The sequence below is a fragment of the Pristiophorus japonicus genome, chromosome 6, assembly GCF_044704955.1.
Source record: "Pristiophorus japonicus isolate sPriJap1 chromosome 6, sPriJap1.hap1, whole genome shotgun sequence".
Lineage (NCBI taxonomy): Eukaryota > Metazoa > Chordata > Chondrichthyes > Pristiophoridae > Pristiophorus > Pristiophorus japonicus.
In genome coordinates this window covers 216,658,460-216,686,353 of record NC_091982.1, presented here as the reverse complement: position 1 = coordinate 216,686,353, position 27,894 = coordinate 216,658,460, and the positions used below count along the sequence as shown (strand labels likewise).

At 39.7% G+C, this 27,894-nt stretch overlaps 1 protein-coding gene across 4 annotated transcripts in view; it reads right to left on the bottom strand.

Moving 5' to 3' along the window:
* LOC139265382 (paired box protein Pax-3-like) overlaps positions 1-27,894 on the bottom strand; it is a 78,252-nt gene that overhangs the window by 9,203 nt on the left and 41,155 nt on the right. For all 4 annotated transcript variants that reach the window (XM_070882360.1, XM_070882361.1, XM_070882359.1 and 1 more), the window contains 2 exons: positions 24,132-24,297; positions 21,367-21,581 (listed from right to left, as the gene is read on the bottom strand). In XM_070882360.1, coding sequence (XP_070738461.1) covers positions 21,367-21,581; positions 24,132-24,297 — 381 coding nt within the window. The remainder of the gene's footprint in view (positions 1-21,366; positions 21,582-24,131; positions 24,298-27,894) is intronic.

The window sequence follows — 27,894 nt, the reverse complement described above, 5'->3', positions numbered from 1 at the left end:
TTTCCATTGATCTGTGAGATACATCCCACTGCTCTTTATGTGCTAACAATGGAGGATTAGGTCTACTATAGCAGGTAGTCACTTCATTATAATAGGAGCTGTATTTCCAAATTCATTTAAATGGTAAGTGAATTGGGAGGCTGGAATTGTTTCACTCTAAATGGAAATTCACGATATCGAGTTCACTTTAAGCAAGTTCCACTGTATAAGCATTAATTCTATATCTGTACTGATTTCTGGAAGGTAAAGCAGTAAAAGCTAAAATGGTATGAGTATTAAATTTAATAATTTTACTTAATTATATTCAAACATCCATAATAACAAGGAAAAACTGAACTACGTAATTCTTCAAACAAGCATATACATTCTTCCGACTTTACAATTGGCCCAAAATTGTAATGGGACTGATAACACCAAAAAAGAAGCTTACAATTTCTCTTTTCTTGGCCAATATTTTTAACGGGCCATACAGCTGTCTTAAAGTAAATAAGGAGATAACCTTGAAAACATCACAAACTGCTTCCAGTGCATGAACTGTAATATTTGTCGTCATGGTTCACAAAACTGATCATCCATGCAAACGTATTCCAGCTGCTACGGCTAGGAGAATGACCAGAAAAAAATCCACATTTAAATTATATAAATTATACAAAGGTCACCATAGTAAACTTAAACAATCCTCGTCTATATAACAAATGCGCAGCCTTAAAGTGCAGGTGAATAACAAGGATCAGCTGTTGCTGTAACTAGACCCCGGTATCATTCTCATCATCCCTGGTGGAGCAGTAAAATACTTCAATGTTAACACCACCTTAGGTGCATTTACTGTAGACTCACATAACATACATTTTCTTTGCAATTCTGCGAAACTATTTTTGATGTGGATTTTGTTTTTAAAGTACCCAATACCATATTATTTTGTCTTCAGTTTGTAACAGAACTTCTAAGGACTTGAGTTATATGTAAATCTGGAGAATGAAATGAAATCTGTTTTGTGACCTTTTGTAACTTTAAAATTAAAATTTACATATCTGATGGTGCACTGCGGTACGCGTGCGCACTAGGTCCATGCAGCAGAGCTGGTCTCCAGTTGTCTTGGGTAATCCTTGCCACTGGACCAAGACCTAGCTCTGTCAAGCCCGTATGGTGGCTGGTGTGCAACGGCCACCCCACGTTAAAAAAATTCACGCGCAGGCATCTTCCACCCTTCAGGATGTAGTTCGGGACCTTCATTGAAACACCTGTGAAGTCGTCCTCTTTTTGGCATGGAAGCAAGTCATCCTCGTTTCGAGGGACTGCCTATGATAAGTGCATCCAAATGAGTTACTGGCAAACTGAAGTTCGTTCATTTTCTTATCAATGCTGTTTTAAATATTTTGCTCACTTATGCTCATATGGTCTTAATCATCAACTTCCATAATATTTTCATATGTAAAAAAAATGACAATGAACTATGACTATACAATGCAGGAAAAGGTTTTTTTCCATCGTATCATTTTACATCTTTAATATATCCATTATGGCCGTTGCATAACTTGAATGCGTTTCTGTTTGGAATAAGTCAAAATATGTCTACATAAAGAAATAAGCATATGTGTCAACTCTGTGTCAAAGAAAGCTAAAGAGGGGAATGGTTAGCATGAAATTTAGATTAATGTAGGCATTTATCCCATTTCAAAATTAGACGGAATTACATAAATAAAAATAAACACTACAACACATGGTGATCATTGGACTATAAGTTTGATAAATAATGGCTAAACTCAATCACCTTACCAAAAAAAGTATACATATATTGGAGTTTATTTTGTGTATGTTTTTATTTTGCATATTATAGTTGTAAAATAGGTTTTTACTTTAAATAGTTTTCTAGTTCTTAGTTTTGTGTTCCCCATTACAGTCTTTCAATTTAGTCTGCTAACAAATTACCTGATTGTTAAATTTGTTTTATTAATAAATAATTAAAACAGATATGATAGTTTGGATAAGTTAAATTTTAGTTATCCTAAGGTAGACTGGGATGAGACAAAAGTTTGTGTCCAAAACATGGAGGTGGTCTTGGAATATATCCAGGTCTGTTTCCTTAATCACTATATGCCCGTCTTCGCCCCTGCCTCAGCTCATCTGCTGGTGAAACCCTCATCCATACCTTTGTTACCTCTAGACTTGAATATTCCAAAACACTCCTGGCTGGTCTCCCACATTCTACCCTACGTAAACTTGAGGTCATCCAAAACTCGGCTGCCCCTGTTCTAACTTGTACCGTCCCATTCACCATCACCCCTGTATTCGTTGACCTGCATTGGCTCCCAATTAAGCAATACCTCGATTTTAATATTCTCATCCTCATTTTCAAATCCCTCCATGGCCTCACACCTCCCTATCCCTGTAATCTCCTCCAAATCCACAATCCCCAGAGATATCTGCACTCCTCTAATTCTAGCCTCTTGAGCATCCCTGATTTTAATCGCTCAACCATTGGTGGCCGTACCTTCAGCTGCCTAGGCCCGAAGTTCTGGAATTCCCTCTCTGCCTCTCTACCTCTCTTTCCTCCTTTAAGACATTCCTTAAAACCTGCCTCTTTGATCAAGCTTTTGGTCATCTGCCCTAATTTATCCTTATGTGGCTCAGTGTCAAATTTTGTTTTAAAACACTCCTGTGAAGCACCTTGGGATGTTTTATTATATTAAAGGCACAATATAAATACATTGTTGTTGTTGTTGTTGTTGTACGTTCAATAAAGAAGGATGCAGTCCTAGATCTAGTTCTAGGTAAGGCAGCAGTTAATTTGAACAGAATGAAAATAAGAGAGATTCTGTAAGGGGTGTGGGATCTGTTCTGCCCAGGCGATGCTTAACGCCCAGACAATAAAAACTAAAACCTACCTAAAGTGTAACATAAGAGACCTATCATGAAAATGAAAGCAGATAGCAATAAAGAGAAAGTAGTTGCTGGATTAGAGTGATGGGTGGGGCAAGAAAGCAGAGAGTTGGGATAAATTAATTTGTTGTTTGGATTAGTAGGTGGGATCTCTTTTGTTTCCCATTTATATTAATGATTTGGACAAAGGTACAAGAGAAATGATATTGAAGTTTACTGCTGATACCAAAGTAGGGACACAGAAAACTGTGAGGAAAATTCAGGAGGATATAATGGACAGAGAGGTAGTAGATCCAATTGTCTGCAGTGAGATGTAAAATAGTACATGTTGGGAAAAAGAATAGTGAAAGAAAGTGTATGCTAAATGGTAAGATTCTTAGCAAAGTGGAGGAACAGAGAAATATAGTTGATACATAGATGTTTAAAGGTGAGAATGCAGGTATAAAAGGTTATAAAAAGGCAAATGGGATTCTGGGTTTTAAATAACATTGAATTTGCACAAGACATTAATTAGGCCGCTGTTGGTACACTGCTTTCAGTCATGGGCACCCCATTATAGAAAGCCTATAAGAACTATGGAAATGATGCAGCAAAGACTCACAAGCAGTAGACTAGGAATGAGAAGTTATAGTTATGAGGAAAGGCGTGAAAAGTATGAGTTTTTTCATAAGATCAGAGAACTTCCAAGGGGATCTAATAGAGGTTCTAAAAATACTAAAAGGTTTGGAAAGGATAAACAGTGAATGATTGTTTTAACTGGCTGGCGAATTAGGAACAAGTGTGTATAGACTGGATAATTACTTGAAAATTGAAGGGAGATGTTAGAAATATTATCACAAAAAAGTTTATTAGAATATGGAATGCTTTATCACATGTAGCTATTAAGCAGAGACTATAACATAATTTAAAAAGAAATTGCATAAGTATTTTAAAAGGATAGAGTAAAACAGTAAGGTAATGGAATTAAAGTAGAAAGCTCCAGTTGAAGATTTCACACTACAGATGGCCTCCTTCTGTGCTGTAATTTCTATAAAAATCAAATATCTTATTTTAAGTCACCACACACTGCAATAATTGCCCTGACACATTTTCCAATATTTAAAGTCTATGTTGAACATTATCAACAAACCTGCTTTGAATGACTTCAACTCCGTGAAAAATGTAATCAACAACTAGACAACTTGCCAGCAAGTGTTAAAATTAATTTCGAGTCTGATGTGCCTATCAGATCTGTGTCATTCAACTTCACTATGATAAGTGGCTCACTAATAGTTCAGTACTATAATGAGACAATTGCAGCTTTCAATGAGAACTATAATCTGTATGCATTCCATAGCTGCATTAATTTTATTCCCTTAAAATTCAGTTTTCTTCACTGGAACCTCTGGTGAAGATAAATAATTAAAAGGTGTTGTAAATTGTTCTTATTTTTCAGTTCATCCTTTTTTAAATAAAGTGTAGGAAACATTTGTTTTTGGTGGATTTTACAAGTTTTTGCTTGTCTATAAATTTAAATAACTACCTGCACAGTATTCGGCCATATTACAGAAGGCATTTAAGTTTGAGGAACGGCAAACTAGGTAAGAAAGCAGTTATTTCTGGGCTTCTCTTAGTTTTAACTGTATGTTACCATGTGCACTTGAAACAAAGCAGCATAAATAAACTTTATATTATTAAGTTATATTCTTTTTCGCTTTGAACATTGATAGGAAAGAAACAAAACAACATGCTAATTTTTAATCAATAATCTTTAAATTCTATATTAAATTAATACTTTTTTTTCCAATCAAGGCATTAAAGTAAAGATGTTAATCCCGATCAATAATCTTTAAATCCTATATTGAAATAATACTTTTTTTTAAATCCAGGCAATAAATAAAGATGTTTCAATGGCAAATAAAATCTGAAAACGAAAGCCTGTAACTCTGTTGTGAGATACTGAGATATGACCACTGAACACAATTCTCTGAAATTCTCCTTCTGCTAATTTAGCACAGGCACGAAACCAGTTAAAATAAATGGATTAAGTTCTTCCCTAAAAGAGCAGAGAGGGGAATTTCTGACAAATGCATTAAGTGTTTGGACACTCATATCCCACAGTGTAATTTCAGAACAAGTTGTTAACATGGCTGCTTGAATTATTGGTACGTGAATGGCATTTAATGGATACAAACTGCAGCTGGAAAATGGAGAGTTACTTTCAATAAGCAAAGATATTGGCCCAGAATTTGCGGTCGGAGGCTTCCCACGGGCGGATGCCTCCGACCACAAATATTTCTACGAAAGTACCTGTTGTTCCCGGAGTTTTGGACACTTCGGTCCTGGGCCTCTATGCAAAGGTCTGCATAGAGACCCGCGTATCCCAGCAGCGTATGCACTTCATACGCATCCCTGGGATCACGTGGGCCGGCCCAACCTATCAGAGTAGGGGTATTCCCATTCATATTTATGGTGATTTAATCACCATAAGTATGAATGAGAGAGAATACCCCCCAAAAAACACAAACACTTAAGATAAATTATTTTTAATAATCACATATTTAAGATTAATCAAATGGAATTTAATTAATTATTTAAAACAAAAAATTTATATTTTGAAAATAAATTTACTATTTTAAACAGTCTAACACTAAACTTATCTTATTTAATAGGATTTTAAATGTTCACATTATTGAAAAAAATGTATTATTCTGTGCTTTAAATGTCTTACGCTGATAAAAGCAGGCTTTTATCAGTCCTAAGCATTTCAAGGGCATTCGCTGGACAGGAACCCAACTCTACACGGTGGAGGCCCTTTACTTTCAGATGTGGTGGATCTGTCGAAGATTCCGGGTTTAGGCGCATGCGCTTCGCATGCCTAAACCGTGAACTTACACGGCTCCTACATGCGCCTATGCATCTTGTGCACGCATGTAGGGGCCGCAAATTCAAGGCCACTAAAAGTATTCTTTTTGCACACCTACGGAGAAAAAAAAATCTAGTAAAGACTCACTCATTTTTTTCAACTAGATTAATTTCCCTTCTATTTACATTTAAAAATAATATAAAATTCAGATTTCTGCAAAGAAGCTGGCATTGATCTGAATAAGCAGGCTTGAGAGATGGATGTACACTCTTCCAAACTGAATTAAATGGAAAAAAATAGAAATCCTTGGCTTTCACCCTCGAAAACAAACACGCATGACTTGTGCACACTTTGCCATCAGCTGATTTAAAAATAAGATCTAATGGGGGTCAAGTTTCAGGCCGCGCCTAGAACGGCGCAGCCCCGACCTGGATGCCCGTTTTTTGCGCCTAAAAGTGCGACAAAAAAATACCTCTTAATTCTCCGGCTCCTTGCTGGTCCCTGGGAGCTCGGCTTATCGCGCACACAGCAGCGGGGCGCGGAGCCATAGAGTCGCGCCGATTCTGCAAGTGGAGGGAGGCCGGGCTAAGTTAAATGAGGCAACGTCGTACCGGCAGCACTGCACGTGCGCAGTAGCCCAGAAACATTGGCACTCGGCCATTTTTAAAGGGACTTAAAGAAAAGTGTTGATTTGTCTCGTGGACCCTTGGAAAGGCTTGGGATTGAATTTTGATGATTTTTTTTGTGTCTAAAGAGTGCTTTTAGCAGCACTATTGAATAAATCACCTGCTGAAATCAGTGAGTGCTGCTTTTCACTGCTAAACTTCCAGAACAGTTGCTGCATTGGTGCATGCAAATTAAGGACTGTGTGTTTTGAAAAATAAGAATATCAATTCAATACAGCAATGGAACAACGTCCACCAAGAACAAATAATTTCTTGCATGAGGAAGTGGAGATATTAGTCAACGTCATTGAGCAGAGATGGCAGGAACTAGATACCAGCAACAGAGGTCGCATAAAAGTGCCACCTAAAGAAATGAAGAAACGTTGGAACTAAGTTGCAGAAGATTACTGCGCAGTGGTGCATACCATGAGATCTGGAAGCCAGTGTAAAAAGAAATGGCACGACCTTGGTCAAGTAGTTAGTGTAAGTAATATTTTCCATTTTTAATGTAATCGTAATTGTAATGTGACTATCTGTATGTCCCACCCTGCAGAAAGACGCACTCTGTAAAAAGTTATATTTTACTCTTTGCAGAAGAAATTGGCCCACAACAAAAGGAAAGCAACTCAAACAGGAGGAGGCATGCCCAATCTGCATCCACTGACACCCTTGGAACAGAGGGTAGCTGCTATGATGAGTCATACATGGAGAAAAGCAATCAGTACAGCACAAGCTGGGCCAGCAGGCAAGGAAGAGGGTAAGTCCTGAAAATGCATCATGGCCCTTCAAATCAACCTGCTGCCTGGCCTGCTATGTGTGAGAGTACTCATGCCATCCATCCTGCCCCCTCCCTTGCTGTTAAACATTTGACTGTTGTGATGTATTTTGCAGAACATGATGATGCTGCTGCTGCTGCCAACCCTGAGGATCCTGAAGATACAGAACAAGAATCAGTACAACCAGATGCGGATGATCCAGACTGGATGATGGCGACGATGACTGAAATATCTACAGGGGAGAGCTTCCAAATTAATGTTTATGAACCCCCATTAAGGGGCATCAAAGTTTCAACCCCTTGCATAGGTTCTGGTTCCACCTTCCATGGTTTTGATTCCGATGTTGCGGGTCCCAGTGGTGCTGCTGGTGTAATGTAGCAGTTTACAGCCAGTGCACCACCGTCCGAGCCTGCGCCTCCCACTCGCATAGGTTCTGGTTCCACCTTCCATGGTTTTGATTCCGACATTGTGGGTCCCAGTGGTGCTGGTGATATAATGGAGCAGTTTACACCCATTCACCCACCATCCCAGCCCATGGCTCGCACTCGAGTGCTGTCATCTGGAACACCAAGCGCCCCACCGTCCCAGCCCGCGCCTCTCTCTCTAGTACTGCCATCTGGAGCACAGAGTGTCCCACCGTCCCAGCCCGCACCTCTCTCTCTAGTGCTGCCATCTGGAGCACAGAGCGTCCCACTGTCCCAGCCCGCGCCTCTCTCTCTAGTACTGCTGTCTGGAACACAGAGCGTTTCACTGTCCCAGCCCGAGCCTCTTTCTCTAGTACTGCTGTCTGGAACACAGAGCGTTCCACTGTCCCAGCCCGAGCCTCTTTCTCTAGTACTGCTGTCTGGAACACAGAGCGTTCCACCGTCCCAGCCTGCGCCTCCCTGTGTAGTGGTGCCGTTTGGAACACCGAGTGTCCCATCGTCCGTGCCCACGTCTCCCAGTGTAGTGGTGCCATGAGGCAGACCCAAGCAGAGGAGAAGGAGATTGGAGGCACGCTCTCCTGAGATGCAGCGTGCAACAGATGCGGCTCAGGTTGTGGCAATGGGTATGGAGACCAATGAGCTTACCCGATCACTCATCGGTAGCGTCAGTGCAATGGGTGAAGAGGTGACGGTCCTGACGGGAGAAATAGCAGTAATGACACGGGAACTTAGGGAGGGAATGTCCGAGGGAGTGCAATCAAATGACACCCCCATGAAGAAGTGAATATTCACTGAGATGTGGATGAGAGATGATTGCAGCCTTTCTTTGCTGCTTTTGTTCTTGTTCTTGATGTAGCTGTAGTAACGTTTTTCAAATTGAAATTGTTTGTAAGTTTTGTAACTTTACAACTTATAAGTGATCTTTGGGTTTTTAAGTGATCTTATAGTGTAAATGCTCTCACATTTTGTATCTTATTTAATTTTGCACCTAAAAAGTGATCCTGAAGTCTAAGTGATCCTAAGAGTGTAAGATTTTTCACATTGAAATTGTTTTTTAAGTTTTGTAACTTTACAACTTATAAATGATCTTCGGGTTTTTAAGTGATCTTATAGTGTAAATGCTCTCTCATTTTGTAACTTATTTAATTTTGCACTTAAAAAGTGATCCTGAAGTTTAAGTGATCTTGAGAGTGTAAGATTTTTCAAATTGAAATTGTTTTGTAAGTTTTGTAACTTTACAAGTTTATAAGTGATCTTAAAGTTTTTAAGTGATCTTCAAGAGTCATATTAAAAAGTAAAGTTTTAAGTGATCTTATAGTGTAAATGCTCTCACATTTTGTATCTTATTTAATTTTGCACAACAAAAATTTTATTACAGTGACGTTAACTTTTCAATAAAATATTTTTTCACTAAAACTGACTCATCTTCCATTAACACAACACAACGTAGGAACAACTGCAAAGAATAAACATGTCCATGCGCAACAGTGGTCACAGAGCCCTCAGGAATCAGTAATTGAAGCGTTCACGGATGAGCTGCTGGCGCAGGGCTCGAGCAATCGTTAAAGGAGCACGATGGACGGCCCTCCTCCGACCTCGTGCTCCGGCATCAGTCACTTGCATGCTTTCCTGATCGTCGTCATCATCCACATCCTGCTCTTCTGTAATACTATTATCATGCACTGGACCCTCACGTGAGTCTTCTGGTTTCACTACCAGCTCCTGCTGCCTCATGATGGCTAAGTTATGGAGCATGCAGCACACAACAGTGAAGTGACCGGCAATCTAAGGAGAATATTGCAAGTGGCCTCCGGAATGGTTCAGGCATCGGAAACGCTGTTTCAATGTGCCAATGGTCCTCTCAATGATGCTGCGCCTCGCAATGTGCGCCATGTTGTATTGACGGTCAGCTTCTGGCCGTGTCATGAGTAGGGGCGTCATGAGCCAGGTGGTCAGGCCATACCCTTTGTCTTCCAGTAGCCAGCTCTGCCCTTCTGGCTGCTGCTCAAACATGTCAGATATAATGGGTGCTGCCAGGGTATCTCGCATCGACTGACATGATGCGCTGCTTGTCTTCACACACGAACTGCACATTGATGGAGTGGAAACCTTTTCTATTACTGTACTGCTCGGAATCCTCCACAGGTGCTCGCAAGGCTATGTGGGTAAAATCAATGCAGCCCTGTACCTTTGGGAAGCCGGCAATCCTGAAGAAGCCCACAGCCCTTTCATGGATCGCTTGTGCGGTCATTGGGAAATTGATTAAGTCATTCATCCATGCATACAGTGCAGCCGTGACCTGGTAAAAGCAGGCATGTATTGCACATTGAGAGATGGCGCACACATCTCCAGTTGCAGCCTGAAACGATCCTGAGGCATAGAATGCAAGTGCAGCTGTTACCATCACTTCAACAGACAAGGCAGTTGGCGTTCTGCTTCTGGGCTGCAAATCTGCTCTCAGCATATCACAGATCTCAGCGACAACTTCTCTGTGGATATGCAGCCTTTTGACACAATCAGCCTCGCTCATGTCCAGGTACAAGCACCTGGCTCAATATTGCCGACGTGGGTAAGGTCTCCTGCCCTTCAGTCTACGGGCTATGAGGTTCCTGGTGCGGGGAGCTCCAATCAATTCTCTCCTATGCAATGAATTGCTGGCAAATCATTGCATAATCCATGGTGTTGACAATGCAGCACCCATTCTGCAAATTTAGTTTCAACCTGGTTATCTGGCTGCCTCTCCCTGACCCTGGCCGAATCGCCTCAGCTTCCCTCGCAGCTCGAAGGCTGCTTGCTGTGTCTTCGGCCGCCGTCAGCCACTGCCGCTGCCCCTATCCCATGGCTGAATGGCCTCAGCTTCCCTCGCAAATCGAAGGCTGCTTGCTGTGTCTTCGGCTGTTGTCGAGCCACTGACGCCACCCCTGTTTCCTACATGGAAGGAAGGCCTGCCTGAAGCACCGCAGCTCGAAGGCTGCTTGTTGCTTTTGTTGTTGGGCTGCCGTCGAGTCACTGACGCTACGCCTGTCTCCAACATGGAAGGAAGGCCTGCCTGAAGCACCGCAGCTCGAAGGCTGCTTGTTGCCGTTGTTGTTGGGCTGCCGTCGAGTCACTGACGCTACGCCTGTCTCCAACATGGAAGGAAGGCCTGCCTGAAACACCGCAGCTCGAAGGCTGTTGCTGCTTCACACAGGTAGAAATATTCAATATTTTGTCTTTGATTTGTTTATAATTTTTTAGTCAGGATGGCTCTTTATTTGTATAAGAGTTGAATGCTTGTAGAATTTAATTACTTCCCTTCCCCCCCGCCCCCCCCACTCGTTCCCTACGCCTGATTTGTAACCTACGCCTGATTTGTAAAGTGTAGGCAAGGTTTTTCTGAGCGTACAAAAATCTACACTTACTCCATTCTAAGTTAGTTTGGAGTAAACTTTCAAAACAGGCGTAAGTGGCCAGACACACCCACTTTTGAAAAAAAAAATCTGTTCCAAAATGAAACTGTTCTAACTGACTAGAACTGGAGCAAACTAAATGCCAAGAATTGCAATTTCTAAGATACCCCATTCTAAACCAGTTGCTCCAAAAAAATAGGAGTAACTCAGGCTGAAACTTGGCCCCATAATTTGATGACTTCAGGACTGTTTGCATATCTCAGAATTAAAATGTTCGTATTCATGCATCAGAGAATTCTTCAGAAGAAATTATTGAAACGATCTAAGTGGGTGAAATTGATCTTCGATGATAACACGAAACAGGCACTTAGGAGTCAGCAGTACATTTTACACCCCACCTGATTTTCTTTTCGGTTGAAGCCAATTTCACCCTCATAGTTTTTTATATTGGCAATTATTAATCTACAATTATAATCAGCACTAGATAAGCAAATTAGAAAAATTGGAAGGTAATATGGAAACGGGAATGTAGATTAAATAATCGCCATGCTATTCGATTTTAAGTGAATGCTCCTTTGTTTTCTATTGCTAATATTTCTGATGTTTGTGATTTGTAGAAAAGTACTTGAAGATTATGAGATTGAGGTACTTTCTTTTTATTTAGATTAGGTGTATATAGATATATATCAAAGTAAAATGTACAATGTTCACAATCATCACGTAATTCACTTCTAGTGGTGCCAATTTAACAATATTCAGGGTTGAGACTGAGCAGCATTTTAATAGTGATCTGAGAAACAAAGGGCTCTTAGCATAAAATTTGTGAAATCAAGTTCTAATTTGTAGTAAATGAAACAGTATTACAATGCCTGCACAGATTCTATGAGGAAGTGTTGAATTAAATTGCTCCTGACATCATTAAAATCACAGCCGTTAAGAATAATTTGATGTGAATAAACAGTAAAATATCTCACAGCTAGATATCATACAAAAAGCTCATGGAACTGCTAGAGCCAGTGAAGGAATGACGCCTTTAATACCAAAGCCCATCTGTGAAAACCATAGACCATGTTAAGTGAATCAAATTTTCTGATGGCCGATTATATTTCATTTCTCTTTCCCCTGAACCAGAAAACTGCACTGCATTAAAAAAAACATTTTATTCACAGATTAATCTTCCATCTTTTGCCACTGTGGTGCAGCGTCTCGAGAATCAAATTGCTAGCAAAAGCTATACCGTATTTCTTATTTTCAACCTAAATAAGGTCTTCCTCATACATAATATATTTTCTTGCAGCGAATTAACATTCTTGTTTCAAACTCCACTGACAGTTTTTAGATTCAGAAATGTATTATACAGGAGCTGATGACATACTCCTTTCTGACCCTTACACATTTGCTTTCTGTCATTTACAGAACATGCTGTCAGTGGAATCCTGATAAATGCTCTTGAAGATGTCACAGCAAAGCTTGGCCTTAATGCGAAACACATGCGGGTCAGTAACCCTCCATTCATCATCAAGAGGAGGGTCAAGCTACTGCTGGATCATTGATGGTCAAAAGCAATTAACTCTTTCATTTACTATTTCTGACAAGAGTATTTGGGAGTGAGTTTCTCCATTTGCCCTGGATTAATCACCATTACCGGCAGTTTCATTTTTTTATAGCTTTACAAGCTGTTAATGTCAGAGCAAACTTTGGCAGGTCAAAATAATAAAAAATAATAAAATTAGTTTCCCGAATTGTCAAAGTATTTTGCATAAGTTTGAGGCCATGCCCTCTTGTAGAACCTACGACATGTTAAGTATTTTGACATTTATCTTACCTATACCTTTTATAATCTCAATACTTCCATTGAAGTCAATAGAAAACAAAATTGGACGGGGTGTAAAATGGCCGGCTGGTCCGATCCCGTCAGTTTCTCTTCAAGCAGGTTAGGTTAAAAATACCCCTAGAGAGTTTTCCTTCTGTTGATGTCCTTGTGGGCTAGTCACCTATGTGGCACTTTATCAAAAGCTTTGCTGCAAGCTGATTAAACAACATCCACTGTGTTTCCCCATCCACAGAGTCTGTTATCTCCTCAAAGAACTTCAACAGATTTGTCAGGCATGATCTCCCACTTATAAAGCCACGCTGGCTCCCTCTCATAGTGCTGTGTTTCTCTGGGTTCCTTCAGAAAGCCCTCCAGTACTTTCCTTATCTATCTCTTCTCAGCTATTTTTTTATGGATTTTGTGATTACATCAAAGATATTATTAGGGTTTAATTTCTCTATGGCCTTTTGAATGTTAAATGCCTCAGTAAGGTCTCCGGTGTAAACATTTCCACTTTCCACAGCTTTTCCACATAGCTCTGGTGCCGAATCCAAAGTGTTAATTTAGTTTCCCTTTGCTGTACCCTTTTCAATGGCAAAATGTTCAGTTAATATGGTGGTCAGAACTGTACACAGTTTTCTGTACAGGGAGGGGAACAGACCATGCTTTGAACAAGTTCATTGTCGCAGTCTGAGACGTAAACTCCATCCCTCCAGCTATACAGATCAAAATCTTGTGTTGCCTTTTTTTTTTAAAACCAGACACTGTGTGGATGGTTTCAGTAAGTTGTCCATGAGTATCCCGAGATCATTCTTCTGTCGATTAATCCCATTTACCTTGTAGGATAAATTCATTGCTTCCACTTTCAGATGAATTTATTGAGCATTAACATGTAGCATTGATTCTCTCACCAGTGCTCCCTTTCAAACTCCCCGCTGAGAGCACAGGATGAGTGAATTTACCCCCCTGTTCCCACTGCTTATTCCCCTTCTCCAGTCTGATCATTTGTATCATTCCACCAATTAAATAGCATCTGCCACTTGCCAGGCCAGCTGCCAAATCCAATAAAAAAAATTACCCTAAGCATTACTTGCATGAAGTTTCAGAAACATTCTGATTTTCTATATTGCATAACTGATGTTTTTTAAAGGCCCTTTCATCTTTTGCAGTTATATGTCTTAGTGATTTATAATTTAAGTACAGTATTAAAGCAATGCTTTTGGAGACTAAAATGAAACATTAAAAAAGTCACAATGTTTACAGTTTGCTAGTTACTCGTGTAAATTCAATCTGTGTTAAATTTTTCTTTAGACAGACATTTTTTTAATGCATTCATGGGATGTGGGAGTTGGTGGCAAGGCCAGCATTTATTGCCCATCCCTAATTACCCTTGAGAAGGTGGTGGTGAGCCTCCTTCTTGAATTGCTGCAGTCCGTCTGGTGAAGGTACTCACACAGTAGGGAGTTTCAGGATTTTGACCCAGCGACGATGAAGGAACACCGATATATTTCCAAGTCAGGATAAGTGTGACTTGGAGGGGAACTTGCAGGTGATGATGTTCCCATGTGCCTGCTGCCCTTGTCCTTCTAGGTGAAAGAGGTCACGGGTTTGGGAGGTTCTGTCGAACAAGCTGTGGCGAGTTGTTGCAGTGCAACTTGTAGATGGTACACACTGCAGCCATGGTACGTCGGTGGTGGAGAGAGTGTTTAAGGTGGTGAATGGGGTGCCAATCAAATGGACTGCTTTGTCCTGGATGGTGTTGAGCTGCTTGAGTGTTGTTGGAGCTGCAGTAATCCAGGCAAGTGGAGAGTATTCAATTACACTCCTGACTTGTGCCTTGTAGACGATGAAAAGGTTTTGGGGAGTCAGGAGGTGAGATACTCACTGCAAAATACCCAGCCTCTGACTTGCTCATATGTCCACAGTATTTATGTGGCTGGTCCAGTTAAGTTTCTGGTCAATGGTAAACCCCCAGGATGTTGATGGTGGAGGATTCGACAATGGTAATGCTGTTGACTGTCAAGGGAGGTGGTTAGACTCTCCCTTGTAGAACATGGTCACTGTGTGGCACTTGAGTGGTGCAAATTTTATTTTCAAATTCCGACCAAAATTTGACTGAATAATATGTAAATTAGAACTAAATTGCATGAAATGGTTGTTTGTGTCTCAATTACATCATTACTCAATTAGCAGTGAAAAATTGGATTTGCTTCAGTACCTGGAACAAACTATTTGGTTAAAAAAATGTATAACTTGATATTGAACCTGGAATTGAAACGTACAAATGTTTCAAATAAGTAAGGAACAAAAATTATTCAATAGGTTTGCAGCAGTATGGATCAATTTTTTTTTCCTACCAGTTGAAAAATTCTCCATTTGAATTCAGAATGTAAGAATTTAACAAAGACTCCATTTTGTGGTGCTACACTCCCTCCTGCTCATCCACTGCAAATGTTATGCTGCTACCTCATTGAATTATTTTCATTTAAAGAATGTATCTTCTCTTCTTCTTCTTCTTCTTCTTCTTCTTCTGCTTAGGCAGTCCCTCGTATCGAGGATGACTTGCTTCCACACCAAAAAGTGATGAGTTCACATGTGTTTCAATGAAGGACCTGACATTCCAGGTCCTGAGCTACATATTGAAAGATGGAAGATGCCTGTGCCTGGATTTTTTTAACGTGTGGTGGCCGTTGCACACCAGCCACCACACAGGCTTGTCAGAGCTAGGTCTTGTTCCAGTGGCAAGGATTAACCAAGACGACTGGAGACCAGCTCTGCTGTATGGACCTAGAGCGCACACATATCGCAGTGTGGGCTGGCCCGTGCTGCCCCTGGGCCCTCGCCTCTTCTGGGCCTCGAACTCACGCCTCTCCTGGGCCCCGATCACGTCACTTTACAATCTCTCGTCGCTCCTTCGCCCCGACCTCGCCGTTCCTCTGCTGCTTGCTGCCTCTCCTGCTGTACCTGCCCAAGCTCCAATCAGCGACCTTGATTTTGGTGACATCCAATCCAGTCGCCCTTCTCCAAGTCGTCGCCCTTCTGCATCAGCTCATGCTGCTCCCTGAAGTGGCACACCTCCACGCTGCTCCCAGGCTGCCGCAACTCCGCTCCTTTTATGGCCCCGACCTGCGGCTGGTGCTTTCTCACAGGTCAGGGTCTCCACGCTGCTCCCAGGCTGCCGCAACTCCGCTCCTTTTATGTCCCCGACCTGCGGCTGGTGCTTTCTCACAGGTCAGGGCCTCCACGCTGCTCCCGAGCCACCGTACCTCTGCTCCTTTTATGGCCCCAACCTGCGGCTCGAATATTTCTAGCATGTAAATGAATGGCAGCCAGACAAGGAGAAAAAAGTGTAACCTGGTAATGTTTTGAAGATGGAGAACTAAACATTTGAGATTTTGCCAAACAGCAAAATCATATTACAAGAGTAGCATGCAGAGAGTTGTTGCTTCAATGCATTGTAACACAGAATGGCAGGATAACATTTTTCAATATTGGCTGTACTTTCAGAAGAAGTGCAAGTTGAAGAATATTTACAGCATTGTTGGGAGAGGAGAACCATTGGGAAAGTCATCCCAGGCTGGTTTAATTTATCTTCTAACAGTCAATCATAAGGAGCTTTTACATTAGGTGTGTCAGATGCATTTTAATGTGCCAGTTAATCTCCTGTGATGTTGGGGTCAAGGTAATCTCCTGTCTGGCTTTGATATTTAGTTGATAAGGTGGAGCTGTATTTAAACTAACCTGCCCCTTTAAGACCACTTCTCAGGTACTCCCTGTGGTATAGTCTAAATAGACACATCCTGAGGTCCATTAGAGGGTAATTGTTGAAGATTGGCAGCATGCAAATTTCCAGCTCCTGCCATTGGGAAAAGGCCAGGTTATCAGGTCAGAAAGAACTGGTAGGAAATGACTGACTTTCTTTCTCTTTGATATAATTTTGATGGATAGAAGGTAGATGTAAGATTTTAATATTGATATATATATAAACCACTTTCTCAAAGGCACTACTGAAATTTTCCATGCTGCATTAAGTTTGTAGCATATTCTGGCTAATTAACTATGTAACTGTAGCACACTACAAAAAAAAATGTATAACATTCTTCTACCAAGTATTGCCATTTGGTATCATGCGTTGTAATATTTTTGTCACAATGGCTTGAAATATGCATTCATTCACATTACAGATCAAAAGGCACGCATCAGCAACAACAAACTCAAGAGACTCTAAGACTGGGAAGTCATTGAGAGTCTTAACCTTTCACACATAAAAACTGCATTCACATGACACTCTCAATAAGGCTGTCTTTGGAAGCTACACAAAAAGTATGTTAGTCAAGGATGAAGTACAAAGAAGTTATTTGACTTGTTTTTTTTCTATTAGGAGTCATAAGCAATGTGTTATAGCAGAGGTAATGATATATCTGAGTTTAAGGTAGGTGTATAGTAATGTATGATTTTACAAAATCTATTTTTAAAATATTTTGTAGATGCCTAGAATGAAGTTAAAGGCATTATCATAACTTTGAATTTCAGATGATGCATATGAATTTTTCCAGCTTCAGTCTTGTGGTTTATGACATGATCTGAATGCCTTGATACTGTGCATGCTTTGTAACGCACTCCTGTGTATCCATGATTCTCTATGTATCACATGGAGTTGAGCTAGATCTTATTACCTATAATATCACTGCTTAGAAGTGAAAGGGCACTTAGTTCCCACACCAATGTAGACATAAATTTTAGATTCCTTCATGGTTTCAAAACAGTAAAAGACATTTAATCCATATAGTAATAAAACTAAACTTGATGGATTACATACCAGAAGAGGATTCTGATCAAAGAGTTATGTGATATTACTGCAGCACATACGTTTTAACAACTGCTCATATTACTATCGTTGAAGAAATGCAGTTTGTAGAATAACATTCAAAAGTAAAACTAACTTTGAAAAGTGAATGAATTGCAGCATCTTGTAAAAAGACTATTTGTTTTAAAGTCATCAAAATGTTGGGATTTGTTGGAAGTATCAAATGACTAAGTAAAGAAAATTATAGGAATTTTAGTGTTCTAAAATAGGTATAGAATGGTACTTATATATCTTTGTTCAACAATACTGTTAGACTGCTTCTTATTCCCCCAAAAAACTACATGTAAAATAAATGACTAGCACATGTAATTGGTCTATAAAAATGAAGAATGGGGCTTACTAATTACACAATTTATGTACAATATTCACCCCATGAGTCAGTGATGATATAACAACCCTGGTTCAACTCATCCTTCCTGTCTTCTAAAGCCCTAGGTCATAAAGACAAAGGCCCACCCTCAGAAGCTATAATGCTGAAAACAGATCAGAGACTTTCAGCCTGTCACCTTTGAGCAGACACTGGTTGATAACATCTACAGATGTGGAACTGCAAATTAATTCTTTATTTATTTTCCAAATGAAAGCACACTAACATTTATGGACTTTGTCACAGACACTGTGATAAATGGTGAATAAAACTTTGGAGGAAAAGATGTTTCAGATGCCCATGTTTTGAATGCGGAGGTGACATACCAAATGGCCTTTTCTCACTTTATACTTTCCTATTTTCTTATGAGATTAGTAAAAGTTCAAAGAGCAGATTGTTTGCAGAAGTATGTGTGTTTTTTTTAACCAACTCCTTGGTGACATCTGTGATGACTGAGGAGTTGCTTTGAAATAAGATGACGTGGGTTCACGGCATTTATGGAACTACCAGCATCATGCTGACATATCAGGTCTAGTGGCCTAGAAAGTCTTCAAAATTAGAAATTTATACCATTTGGTGACTCAATTTAGTCCAGTGTGTTGGTGTATGACTCAATGTGCCCACCTCACTTGACAAAACATGAGTTTGGCCATGTAATTCACATGTGGTGAATTCCTGATTTTGGTCATCTGTACTCCCTCTGGCACTCTCAGCTGGTTAAATGTGTGGGAGGCTCAAAGATGGTGAAAAATAGGAAATATGAAATAAACTATAAACAATTGGAAGCAGTTAGGACTGGAATATCACAAGCTTTTTTTAAAAATCAACTTTGGGCTTTTTTTCTCAAAGGGGCTGGAATACAAAATTGAGAGCGTTATGCTTCAGTTGTATACAGCCTTCGTCAGACCACATCTGAAGTACCGGAGTACTGGCCACCACACCTCAGGAAGGATGTATTAGCTTTGGAGGGGGTGCAGTGTAGGTTTTCCAGAATTATACCAGGGCTTAAAAGGTTAAATTGTGAGTAGAAGTTGCATAAGCCTGGCTTGTGTGTCCTTGAGTTTAGAAGATTGAGGGATAATCTAATTGAATTGTTTAAAATTATAAAAGGATTTAATAGGATAGATAAAATAATCTTTCCTCTGATGGGAGAATCCAGAACAAGTGGGTATGATGTTAAAATTAGAATGATTTTTGTTGGGTAAGATTATCAAGGAATATGAGTCAAAGGTGAATAAATGGGGATGAGATACAGATTAGCTGTGATCTAATTGAATGTCAGAACATGATCGAGGGGCTGAATAGCCTACTCCTGTTCCTATATTCTATGGTTTTACACACCTTATGAGTGCACTTATTAAGTAAGATTTTCACATTCCTTGATGGTGAAGCATCAAGATAGTCACATAGCAAAAGTACACAAATGTAAATCATTTGTGATTAATGGACCACACTTTGTAAAGAATTCTTCTTCACCCCAACCCAACAATGTCCTCAACGGAAATAAAAGGCTGCAACTAATGATGGTGCACTGCTGTCATTATTTCACTTGAGAGGCAATCTTCATATTATAGCTCAGGAAATGACAGTATCAAAGCATCTCCAGAGGTCACAATATTCATGACAGCAAAACCAATCAATGAGGTGGCAATGTGAGGAACATTTGAGTATTTTGAACACAAAACATTTAGAATTTCTAATTCCGTCCCAAAAGCAATGTGTTTGATATTGCTACACTCTTAATCAATTTCTCGTGGAAAAGAAAAATAAGATGTCAATTAATTGTGTGCTCAATCTGAAAGAAATCAGGAAGGTTCCTATTTGCCCAAAGGGTGAATTTGTTTATTCAGTCTTTATAGTTTTTACAATACTCTGAACTGTTGGGTCTGTGAGTTATCAGCGCACTGCAGAAAGCAGAAACAACATTCGTGATGCAACTGCACATTAAATAAAGAATAAAAAAGCCACAGATGCAAGCAGTCATTTTGGCCACCCTTTGTGCCATTAGAATCTAATTTTCTGCCTATTAAAATGTCTCTTACTGTTCAGGCGGTAGCAGTAGCCAATGATTGGTGTGTAATTGACTATAATTGTCTTTTCACTTTTCATTTATGTCATTCCCTGCTTCCTTCTGTTCTTCAATTTATAGAAAGCTTTTCAAGAAAATCGCACCTTTAGCAGTCTATCTCTTAGCTCTGAAATTACTCACTTTTAATTAGAGGTTCCAGTCCCTTGTGACCTATATTAAAAATTAACTGGTATACATATCAGATGACACCTGTGTCCGACTTATGCTAACAAATGAAGACAGTATATTTTAATAAAATGATAATGTCAACTTTCCACCAGCTGGTAATACATTAAAAAAGTTTAAGTCTCTTACAATAGTATCTGTGATAATTTCATCTGAGGATCATTTACTGACCCTATGGTAGAAATATGTATATTCTACAGAGTAGTAACATTATGATATTTAAATTGCTTAACAACGCATTGAAAGATAAAGCACACATTTTAATAAATAAGGTTAAGTTCATATTGTCAGTTGCAATTTGTATACCTAATATCATTTCATGAGGTACTTACAGCAAAAAAGTAGCTATTCATGAAAAAATTATCATGTAAATTCATTTCAGTCTTACATCTAAAGAGGTTCTCGTAGTAATGCTCCACTTAGAGTACTGTTTGTGAAGCACTCTTCACTGTTTAGCATTTCTCTCTTGAAATTCTCAGTTCAGTTTATAGATTTACAATGTATAAAATAGCACTGTTGAATTATATCTTAAACACAGTATGCTGCACATATCAGTAAATGTCTGGATTGAAATTATGAAAGTACGGTAAAGTATAGAAACAATAGCAAAAAAAATTAAAGCATGTGTTAAACAACTGAAAAGAAATAATTTAGTGAACTGCATGGTAATCTATATTGATGAACGGTGATGTTATAGTAATCTAAAAATTGTCATTGAATTTCACATTGGAAAATGGTTTTAGTTCCATTTCAAATGTTTCTTTGTAAATGTTGTCATTAATTCTTAGTAATTATTCTTAATATTTTGTTCTTAATACTTATCTACTTGTGTGACTGCATATTATTTTTTCCAATATTCTAAAAGATGATAGATGTATCAAAAGATTTGTCTTACAAAGTGTCAAGGAAATCAAGTATCTGAACGATTAATTTGGAAAATGAAAGGCCACAAACTAACATAGTCACATGAGCTGCACAGACAGCACTGAATTAAATTTAGAAATGCTTCTTTAGTTTTGCCTTGGGTAGTAAACTATTTGGTTCACATATACAGTAGACACCCTGTTTTGAATCACAAAACTGACCTGAGGTGAGAGGCCGTTGCTAACCGTTGGGTTCATGGGATTGGTAGACCCTGCAGGAGACACAAAGCTGTCTGTGTACCCTGAAAATCCATGCCTGCTGGTGGATAAGCAGTAAGCTGAACTGCTGTCTGGAGTAGAAGGGAGGCTGCTCTGGTGAACTGATGTCGGAGGCAGAGGCTGTGGCCTGTGAACTGTGTTGCTTGGATCTGAGATTGCTGAAAGCACAATAACATTTATTATATCATTAATGCTGCATCATTTTCCCTTCTTAAGAAATTGCTCAACTAGGTCCAAAGGCAATAAGCTCATGTATCTACTAGCATTTAAAGTATTTTTCTACAATTTTTCAAATTCACCAATTCCTTATTTCAGAATTCAAAATATTATAGCTTAAAGGTGCAGTGTCATCGGGAAAAAGTGATTGGCAGGCCTTTTTTCATTTGTTTATAAACAGCTTCAGTAATGTAATGTAAATTCTATCAAAATGTACCATTGTGTCCCCTTGCATGTGATGTTATGGGGAACAAAATGATGAAAAGGCAAATTTTGTGAGGCTACAGTGCTGGCAGGAGCATGGATCAGAGAATCAGGCACAGAGATCAGCGCACCCTATTAGGAGCCCTCCAATTTTCCAGTGGTTGACTTTAACCACTAGAAAACCAGGAGTGCTATGAATTGGATGCAGTGTCTTATATGCCCAAATCTTCAATCCGTGTTCCATCAAGCGAGGCTCCATATCGGAAGCCTAGCCTTGCAAAATTTATCCTATAGTCTTTTGGCTCTTCTTCCTCTCGAGCAAGAAAAGCATTTACCAAATGCTTTTTCATGGAAGTATTGCTTTTATAAATACAATTCCATCCTACTTACTATTACAATAGCAATTGTACCTTACTTAAATGCCTAATACAAATTATCTGAAAGATAGCCTTAGTGTGATTGACTGAGGATGCCTTGATAATATCTTCTATTATATATTGTTGGATTGAACACCTCACAGTATAAAAAGCATAGTATTGAGCATAATAAACATATATTTGGATGTTTTCTTATCACATAACAAAATCTTTACACAATGACTGAATAATATTGGACTTCAGCTGTGTTGAAAAATGTATTTTTTTTTCATCCATACTGCCATTTTGTATCTGTATGAAGGGCGCAAGTATAGAAAAGTTCATGTCGGCTTGGGGATTTTGAAGATTTGGAAGCAATTTTATTCTTTTCCACCATTATGCCAAGGCATTGCTTCCTATTTTAGTATCAGTTCATCTGAAATGTGTTGGCACTCTGACCTTTCAACTCTGGGGCCTGGTTTAAAATCCTGCCTGCATGGATGGGATGAAAGTCTCCAATGTCTGCTGACTGCCAGGGTCCCATACAAAAGAGTTTGGTCTTTCTGAACTTGGTTCCTAGTGAATGTCGATCCGTTGACATAATTTGTGCTCAATTGAACATCTTGGGGATGAAATACATCTTTGGCAGTAGCATGAAATGAGCGATTTCAATGGGGAATAAAAATTGGGTGCAGTGTAAAACGGCCTGCCAATTCGCAATCAGTCATTTTACACTATGGCCAAAGAACAATTTCCCCCCCCACCTTATTTAAGATGGCAGATGTAGTAAATGTCACACAAGAGCAGTGGTGATGGAAAATGAGGAAAGATATCATGGCGGGAAAAGATTTCCTCCGTGAGCTATGTATAGTGAAATTGTTAGCATTCTTTAAGAGCAAGTTTATGATTTTGTTACACATTGAGCACAGAGGAAATCTTCCACCATTGTGGGGCAGTGTAAACAGAGTTTTACTCTATATCGAATATGTGATTTAACTAGAAGTGATTGATAGTGAAACTGGGTCACAAAATGGTAAGTGTTCCATTTCCTAATGCCAACATCTTGAGGACAAAAATTCAACCAAGAATGCTTTCTTAAATGTATACACCAAAGTTGTTGGATAGCTATTAAGCATAACTAAAGGTTATTTCAATGCCATGAAACATCTGGAAGAAATGACTGCAACAGAAACTTCAAACTGCTTTTAGGAATCATGCAGAGATGCCTTGTAGGCACAGAGATCAAGACAAATGGGAAAACTTTGTATTACTGGGTATCAGAAATAAATTAATAACAATTAATCTTTTCAGTTTCCCCACAATTTTAAGAATGAATGACTTACTCTTAAATAATTTTGCAGAACAACCACTTTATCACCAGAATCACGGACCTCCAATATTTAGAAAGTATAGGGGAGAAATTCGACTTTGGCGGTAGTGCTGAGCGGGCATTAAAGCATCAGCCGCTTGTTCTAAGCCCCACCTGATAGTCAGTTCTATTGAAGTCAATGGAATTGAGTATCAGGAGGTGAGTATAATAGGCGGCCGATGCCATGCCACCCATTTTGCACTACAGCTGAAGAAAGATTTCCATCCCTATATCTTTATTCTGCCAAGCTAGAGTAACACAGGATACAGCTGAAGGAAATACCACCACAGGTGGTGTAGCCATTGCAAACCTACTACGTGCTTTTCCTTTCTTTCTGGAGGATTTCACTTTTATTTTTAATACACCAACATTGTAAGCAAATATTAAGCCAACACTAAATTCTGTTTTTTTTAAACTTCTTTGCTTATTCTGAATGATCCTGGAGCATGGGTCTAGTCAGATACTTTTAACTGACAATTCTGAGATCTTATGCTGTAATAATATTCTTTTCAGAATACAGACATCAAATGTTCCCATGGCTCAAATATAAGGATTTGCTTTACCCTGTGGTATGGATGTAGGTGGATAACTGGCATCAGACAGCTGGTAAGGAGACAGTGCTGGCATTGCTGTGGGCGGGAATCCTCCAGGGATCAGGTGATTAAATGCCAATAGTTGATTGGCTCCTGCTTGTTTCCTCCAACGAGCTCGGCGGTTGCTGAACCAAACCTAATAAATTAAACAGGATCACTTCCAGGACAATTTTAATTGAATTCAATTACTTTTAGTACAATTATCACCGTAATTAAAGTATGAATAATAAAATGAAAATAAACAAGGATGAACAGATTAATGCACAGTTCACGTGCAAAAAACAATAACCCAACAACCCAATAGATATCAAGCGAAGTATTGCAATAAGCCAAATACATTTTGAATTATATTTGCTTAAAACTATATTGGTATTATTGAAAATTAACTTGATGTACTACAAAGTGCTCTAATTGAGCCAAATATTTTATATATTTATATACCAGTTTTAATAATGCATCATTTAAAGATTTATTTTATTAGGCATTTTTTTGCTACTATCCTGGCAGCAATCAGACTATGCAAATAAAGCTGTAAAAAAATTAAAAATTACCTAAGCAAACTCTCCAGGATCAGACCTTCAGCAGATACCAAATGGTTTCTGCAAAGTGTAGTCTCTTCTAACTCTCTAGCTGAACTTTGCAATTCTCAGCCCGAGCTGTCACTGAAATCAGTGACCTTTTGGCTTATTCAATAGGGCATGCTCAAACAAAACGCCAAACTCACTAGGATTCCGGAATTTCAGAGGAGGGGAAACCTTCAGTAATCAGGCACAATTCTATGATCGTGTTCCAGTTTATATGCAGGTGTCAAATGCAGAACCTGAGCACTTTCTGAATCAGTCCAAAATCTGCTCTTTTTATGAGCAATGTGTTTTTTCACAAAGATGTAAAGTTCCTGATTTATTTCTGTACATATGATAATTGTGTGGAATTAAACCTGTTGAAGTTCTTCAGCAGTTAACTGTCATCGGGTGTTTTATTGTGGTACAGATGTTTTGTGAGCACATTCTAGATTTAAAAGGAGTAAAGAATGGTAGTATAACTGTCATTTAAAAATGTTTAAATTTATTACAAGAAATAGCTCAATAAAAGTTGGCCGATTCAGTATTCCTACTGTCTGAGAAAAGTTAAATTCCCAATACTGAACCGTCATGAAGAAGTCACTGATTGACTTAAATCTGTCATTCATGCTGGGTTTAGTAAAAGATCCATATGTTAGTTGTTCTGGGGAATTTAGCAGGGAAGTAGATCACAGCAAGCCACATAAGAGATGATAGGCCTCATGAGACCAGATGAAGCTGTGAGGAATGCAGAGAAGTCACAGGGTTAAAGCTACACTGTGGCAGCTGCTGCATTAATGTGGCTTCTGCATGCACTGAGGGGCAAGTACTTAGAAAGTGTTAGTGCTCGTACTTCACTCATGATCATTCTTTGAACTGTGAAAGTGGAATGTACGTGTAGATATTACAGATTTTGATGGTGAATGACAAATACATTATGGATTGCTGCTTTTTTTATTTTCCAGCGCTCTTCTCTGATGTTAGACAAGTGGTCCTATAATACTTCGGATAATACAAATATAGAGAGAGGGAACTAGTGTTGCTAAATTATTTTCTACAGCTTTTTTCCTTCCTCTTCATCTGAAGAAGTTGAAACATGATGGAGTGTGGTTCCACAGATGTCTACCGCTTTCTAGTACCTCGGCAAAGCAGACAGTTCCTTATGTGTGTAACTTGACTATAGAGTGCTGGGACTGGACTGGCTAATTTCTCCCCTCTTTTGCCCAGAGGCATTGAGGCCAATTTATAGTTCCTAACCGAGATCAGCTTACTCAACACAGTACGGGGATCAAACGCGATACCTTTCTGGTCCATATAACTGAGGACCACGTCAGGCACTAATACACTAAGCCATCAGGGCAGCAATGCAAAATGATTAAGGAATCAATAATCTGCTTAATGTCATAGTGGTGCTGATGTGCTGTCCGCTGGAGGAGCAAGCCACTGGTTCTTGCTCATTATTACTAACCTGCTTAGTTCTCGAGATCAACCATGCCATCAGTGAGAAATAGTGGGGACTATTTTAATGTGTAGCATACATCAGGCAGGCAGTGAGTGAGGAGATTAGGATGCCAGCTCAATGGCACTTGTAGGAGCCCAAACCATTTTGATGCTCAGGCTTCACCTAAGTTTGAAAGGGGAGCTGTCCGTGTGTTTCCAGTGCTGACAAGCAACTCAACGATCTGGGAGGGAATGGTGAGAAATTTAGCGACCCCTTCACCAAACCGAGCCGGAATTCTTATTGAAGGGGAGCTCCAGACTGATTTGGAGTGGGAGAGGAGTGATGGAAGGTGAGTAAGCAAATGAGCAAATGGATTTTTTGTTATACAGGAAATGTTACAGATATAACATCCCGAAATCGGAAACCTCGGGACTGAGGCCATTCTGGTTTTCGGGTTTATCCGAATTTCAGAGAATAAATCCGACGTCCCCAATCCGGAAAACCCTGGTCTAAGTTTCGGGTATTTTCGGATTTTGGAGAAGAAAATCTGACGTCCTGAATCCGGAAACCTTGTGGACAATTTTCGGGTATTTCTGAATTTTGGAGACAATCCGACATCCCGAATCCGGAAACCCTTGAACCAAGTTTCAGGTATTTCCGGATTTCGGAGACAATCAAACGTCCCAAATTCGGAAACCTTTGGGCCAACTTTTGTGTATTTCCAGATTTCAGAGCATTACATCCGGCAGCCCGAATCTGGCAACCTCAAGGCCAGGCCGTGCTGGGCTGCATATTTTTTTGGATTCCTGCTTGGAAAAAGGTATGTACAGCTTAAAAGTCCAGTTTTCAGGAAATATTTCCGGATTCCGGACAACGACTTTTGCAATTTGCACAATATCCGGTTTTTGGACAATTCCGGTTTTTAGAACTCCGGATTTCGGACGTTCTACCTGTATTATGTTCACACTGGCCTCGAAAAATGCTCCAGAAAGCATGCAGCAACCATTTGTTAAGTAGCCTCCGACAATCCCTTTAAGTTTGTCCGCATTCCGCTAATGTTGCGGTGGATGGGGATTACACAGTGCAGGTATCACATAGTTACCCTTCAAATTTGCAGCAGGGTCTTATATACATCAAAAGGACCCCAATTTGTATGAAGTATTGAGAGTCCAGCATGTTTCTGGTAGGAGTCTTAACCCCCTACTTCAAGGCCTCGACCACAATGGAAGCGGGTGCAAAGACAGCGGTAAGTTTTCCATTGCAATTTTGGTTTCTTGGAACAGGGCGGTCAAGAGACTAAATTCGCTCCCTGCTGGAGAACAGCAGTCCAATAGCCCCAAGGCCTTAAATTCATGCTGCGGGTGGGGGAAATATATTTTCGTGCTGTCTGCTTTCTTCGGTGAAGTGTTTCCGCGGCCCCTGCAGAAACACGGCTCTGAGGAGAGTTCCAGCATAATCTCCACTTTGAGCTTTCATGGGTCACCCCTCCATTAATGCATCCCACATGTACACACAGAAAGGAAAATAAAACGAAATGCCAGAATTGTCCTCCCACCTCATTTTTAGGCTAACGCTGAACCTGTGGTTAATGCTGGTCCAGTTATGCTGAATTTGGGAAGACCTAAAATTCCTGGAGAAGGATAACGGGAACAGAGATCTTACATGACCGTCTCTGCCCCCATTTTCTCTTCCCTAGGCACAATGAAGAGGAAAATCTTTGATACTTTCAGGG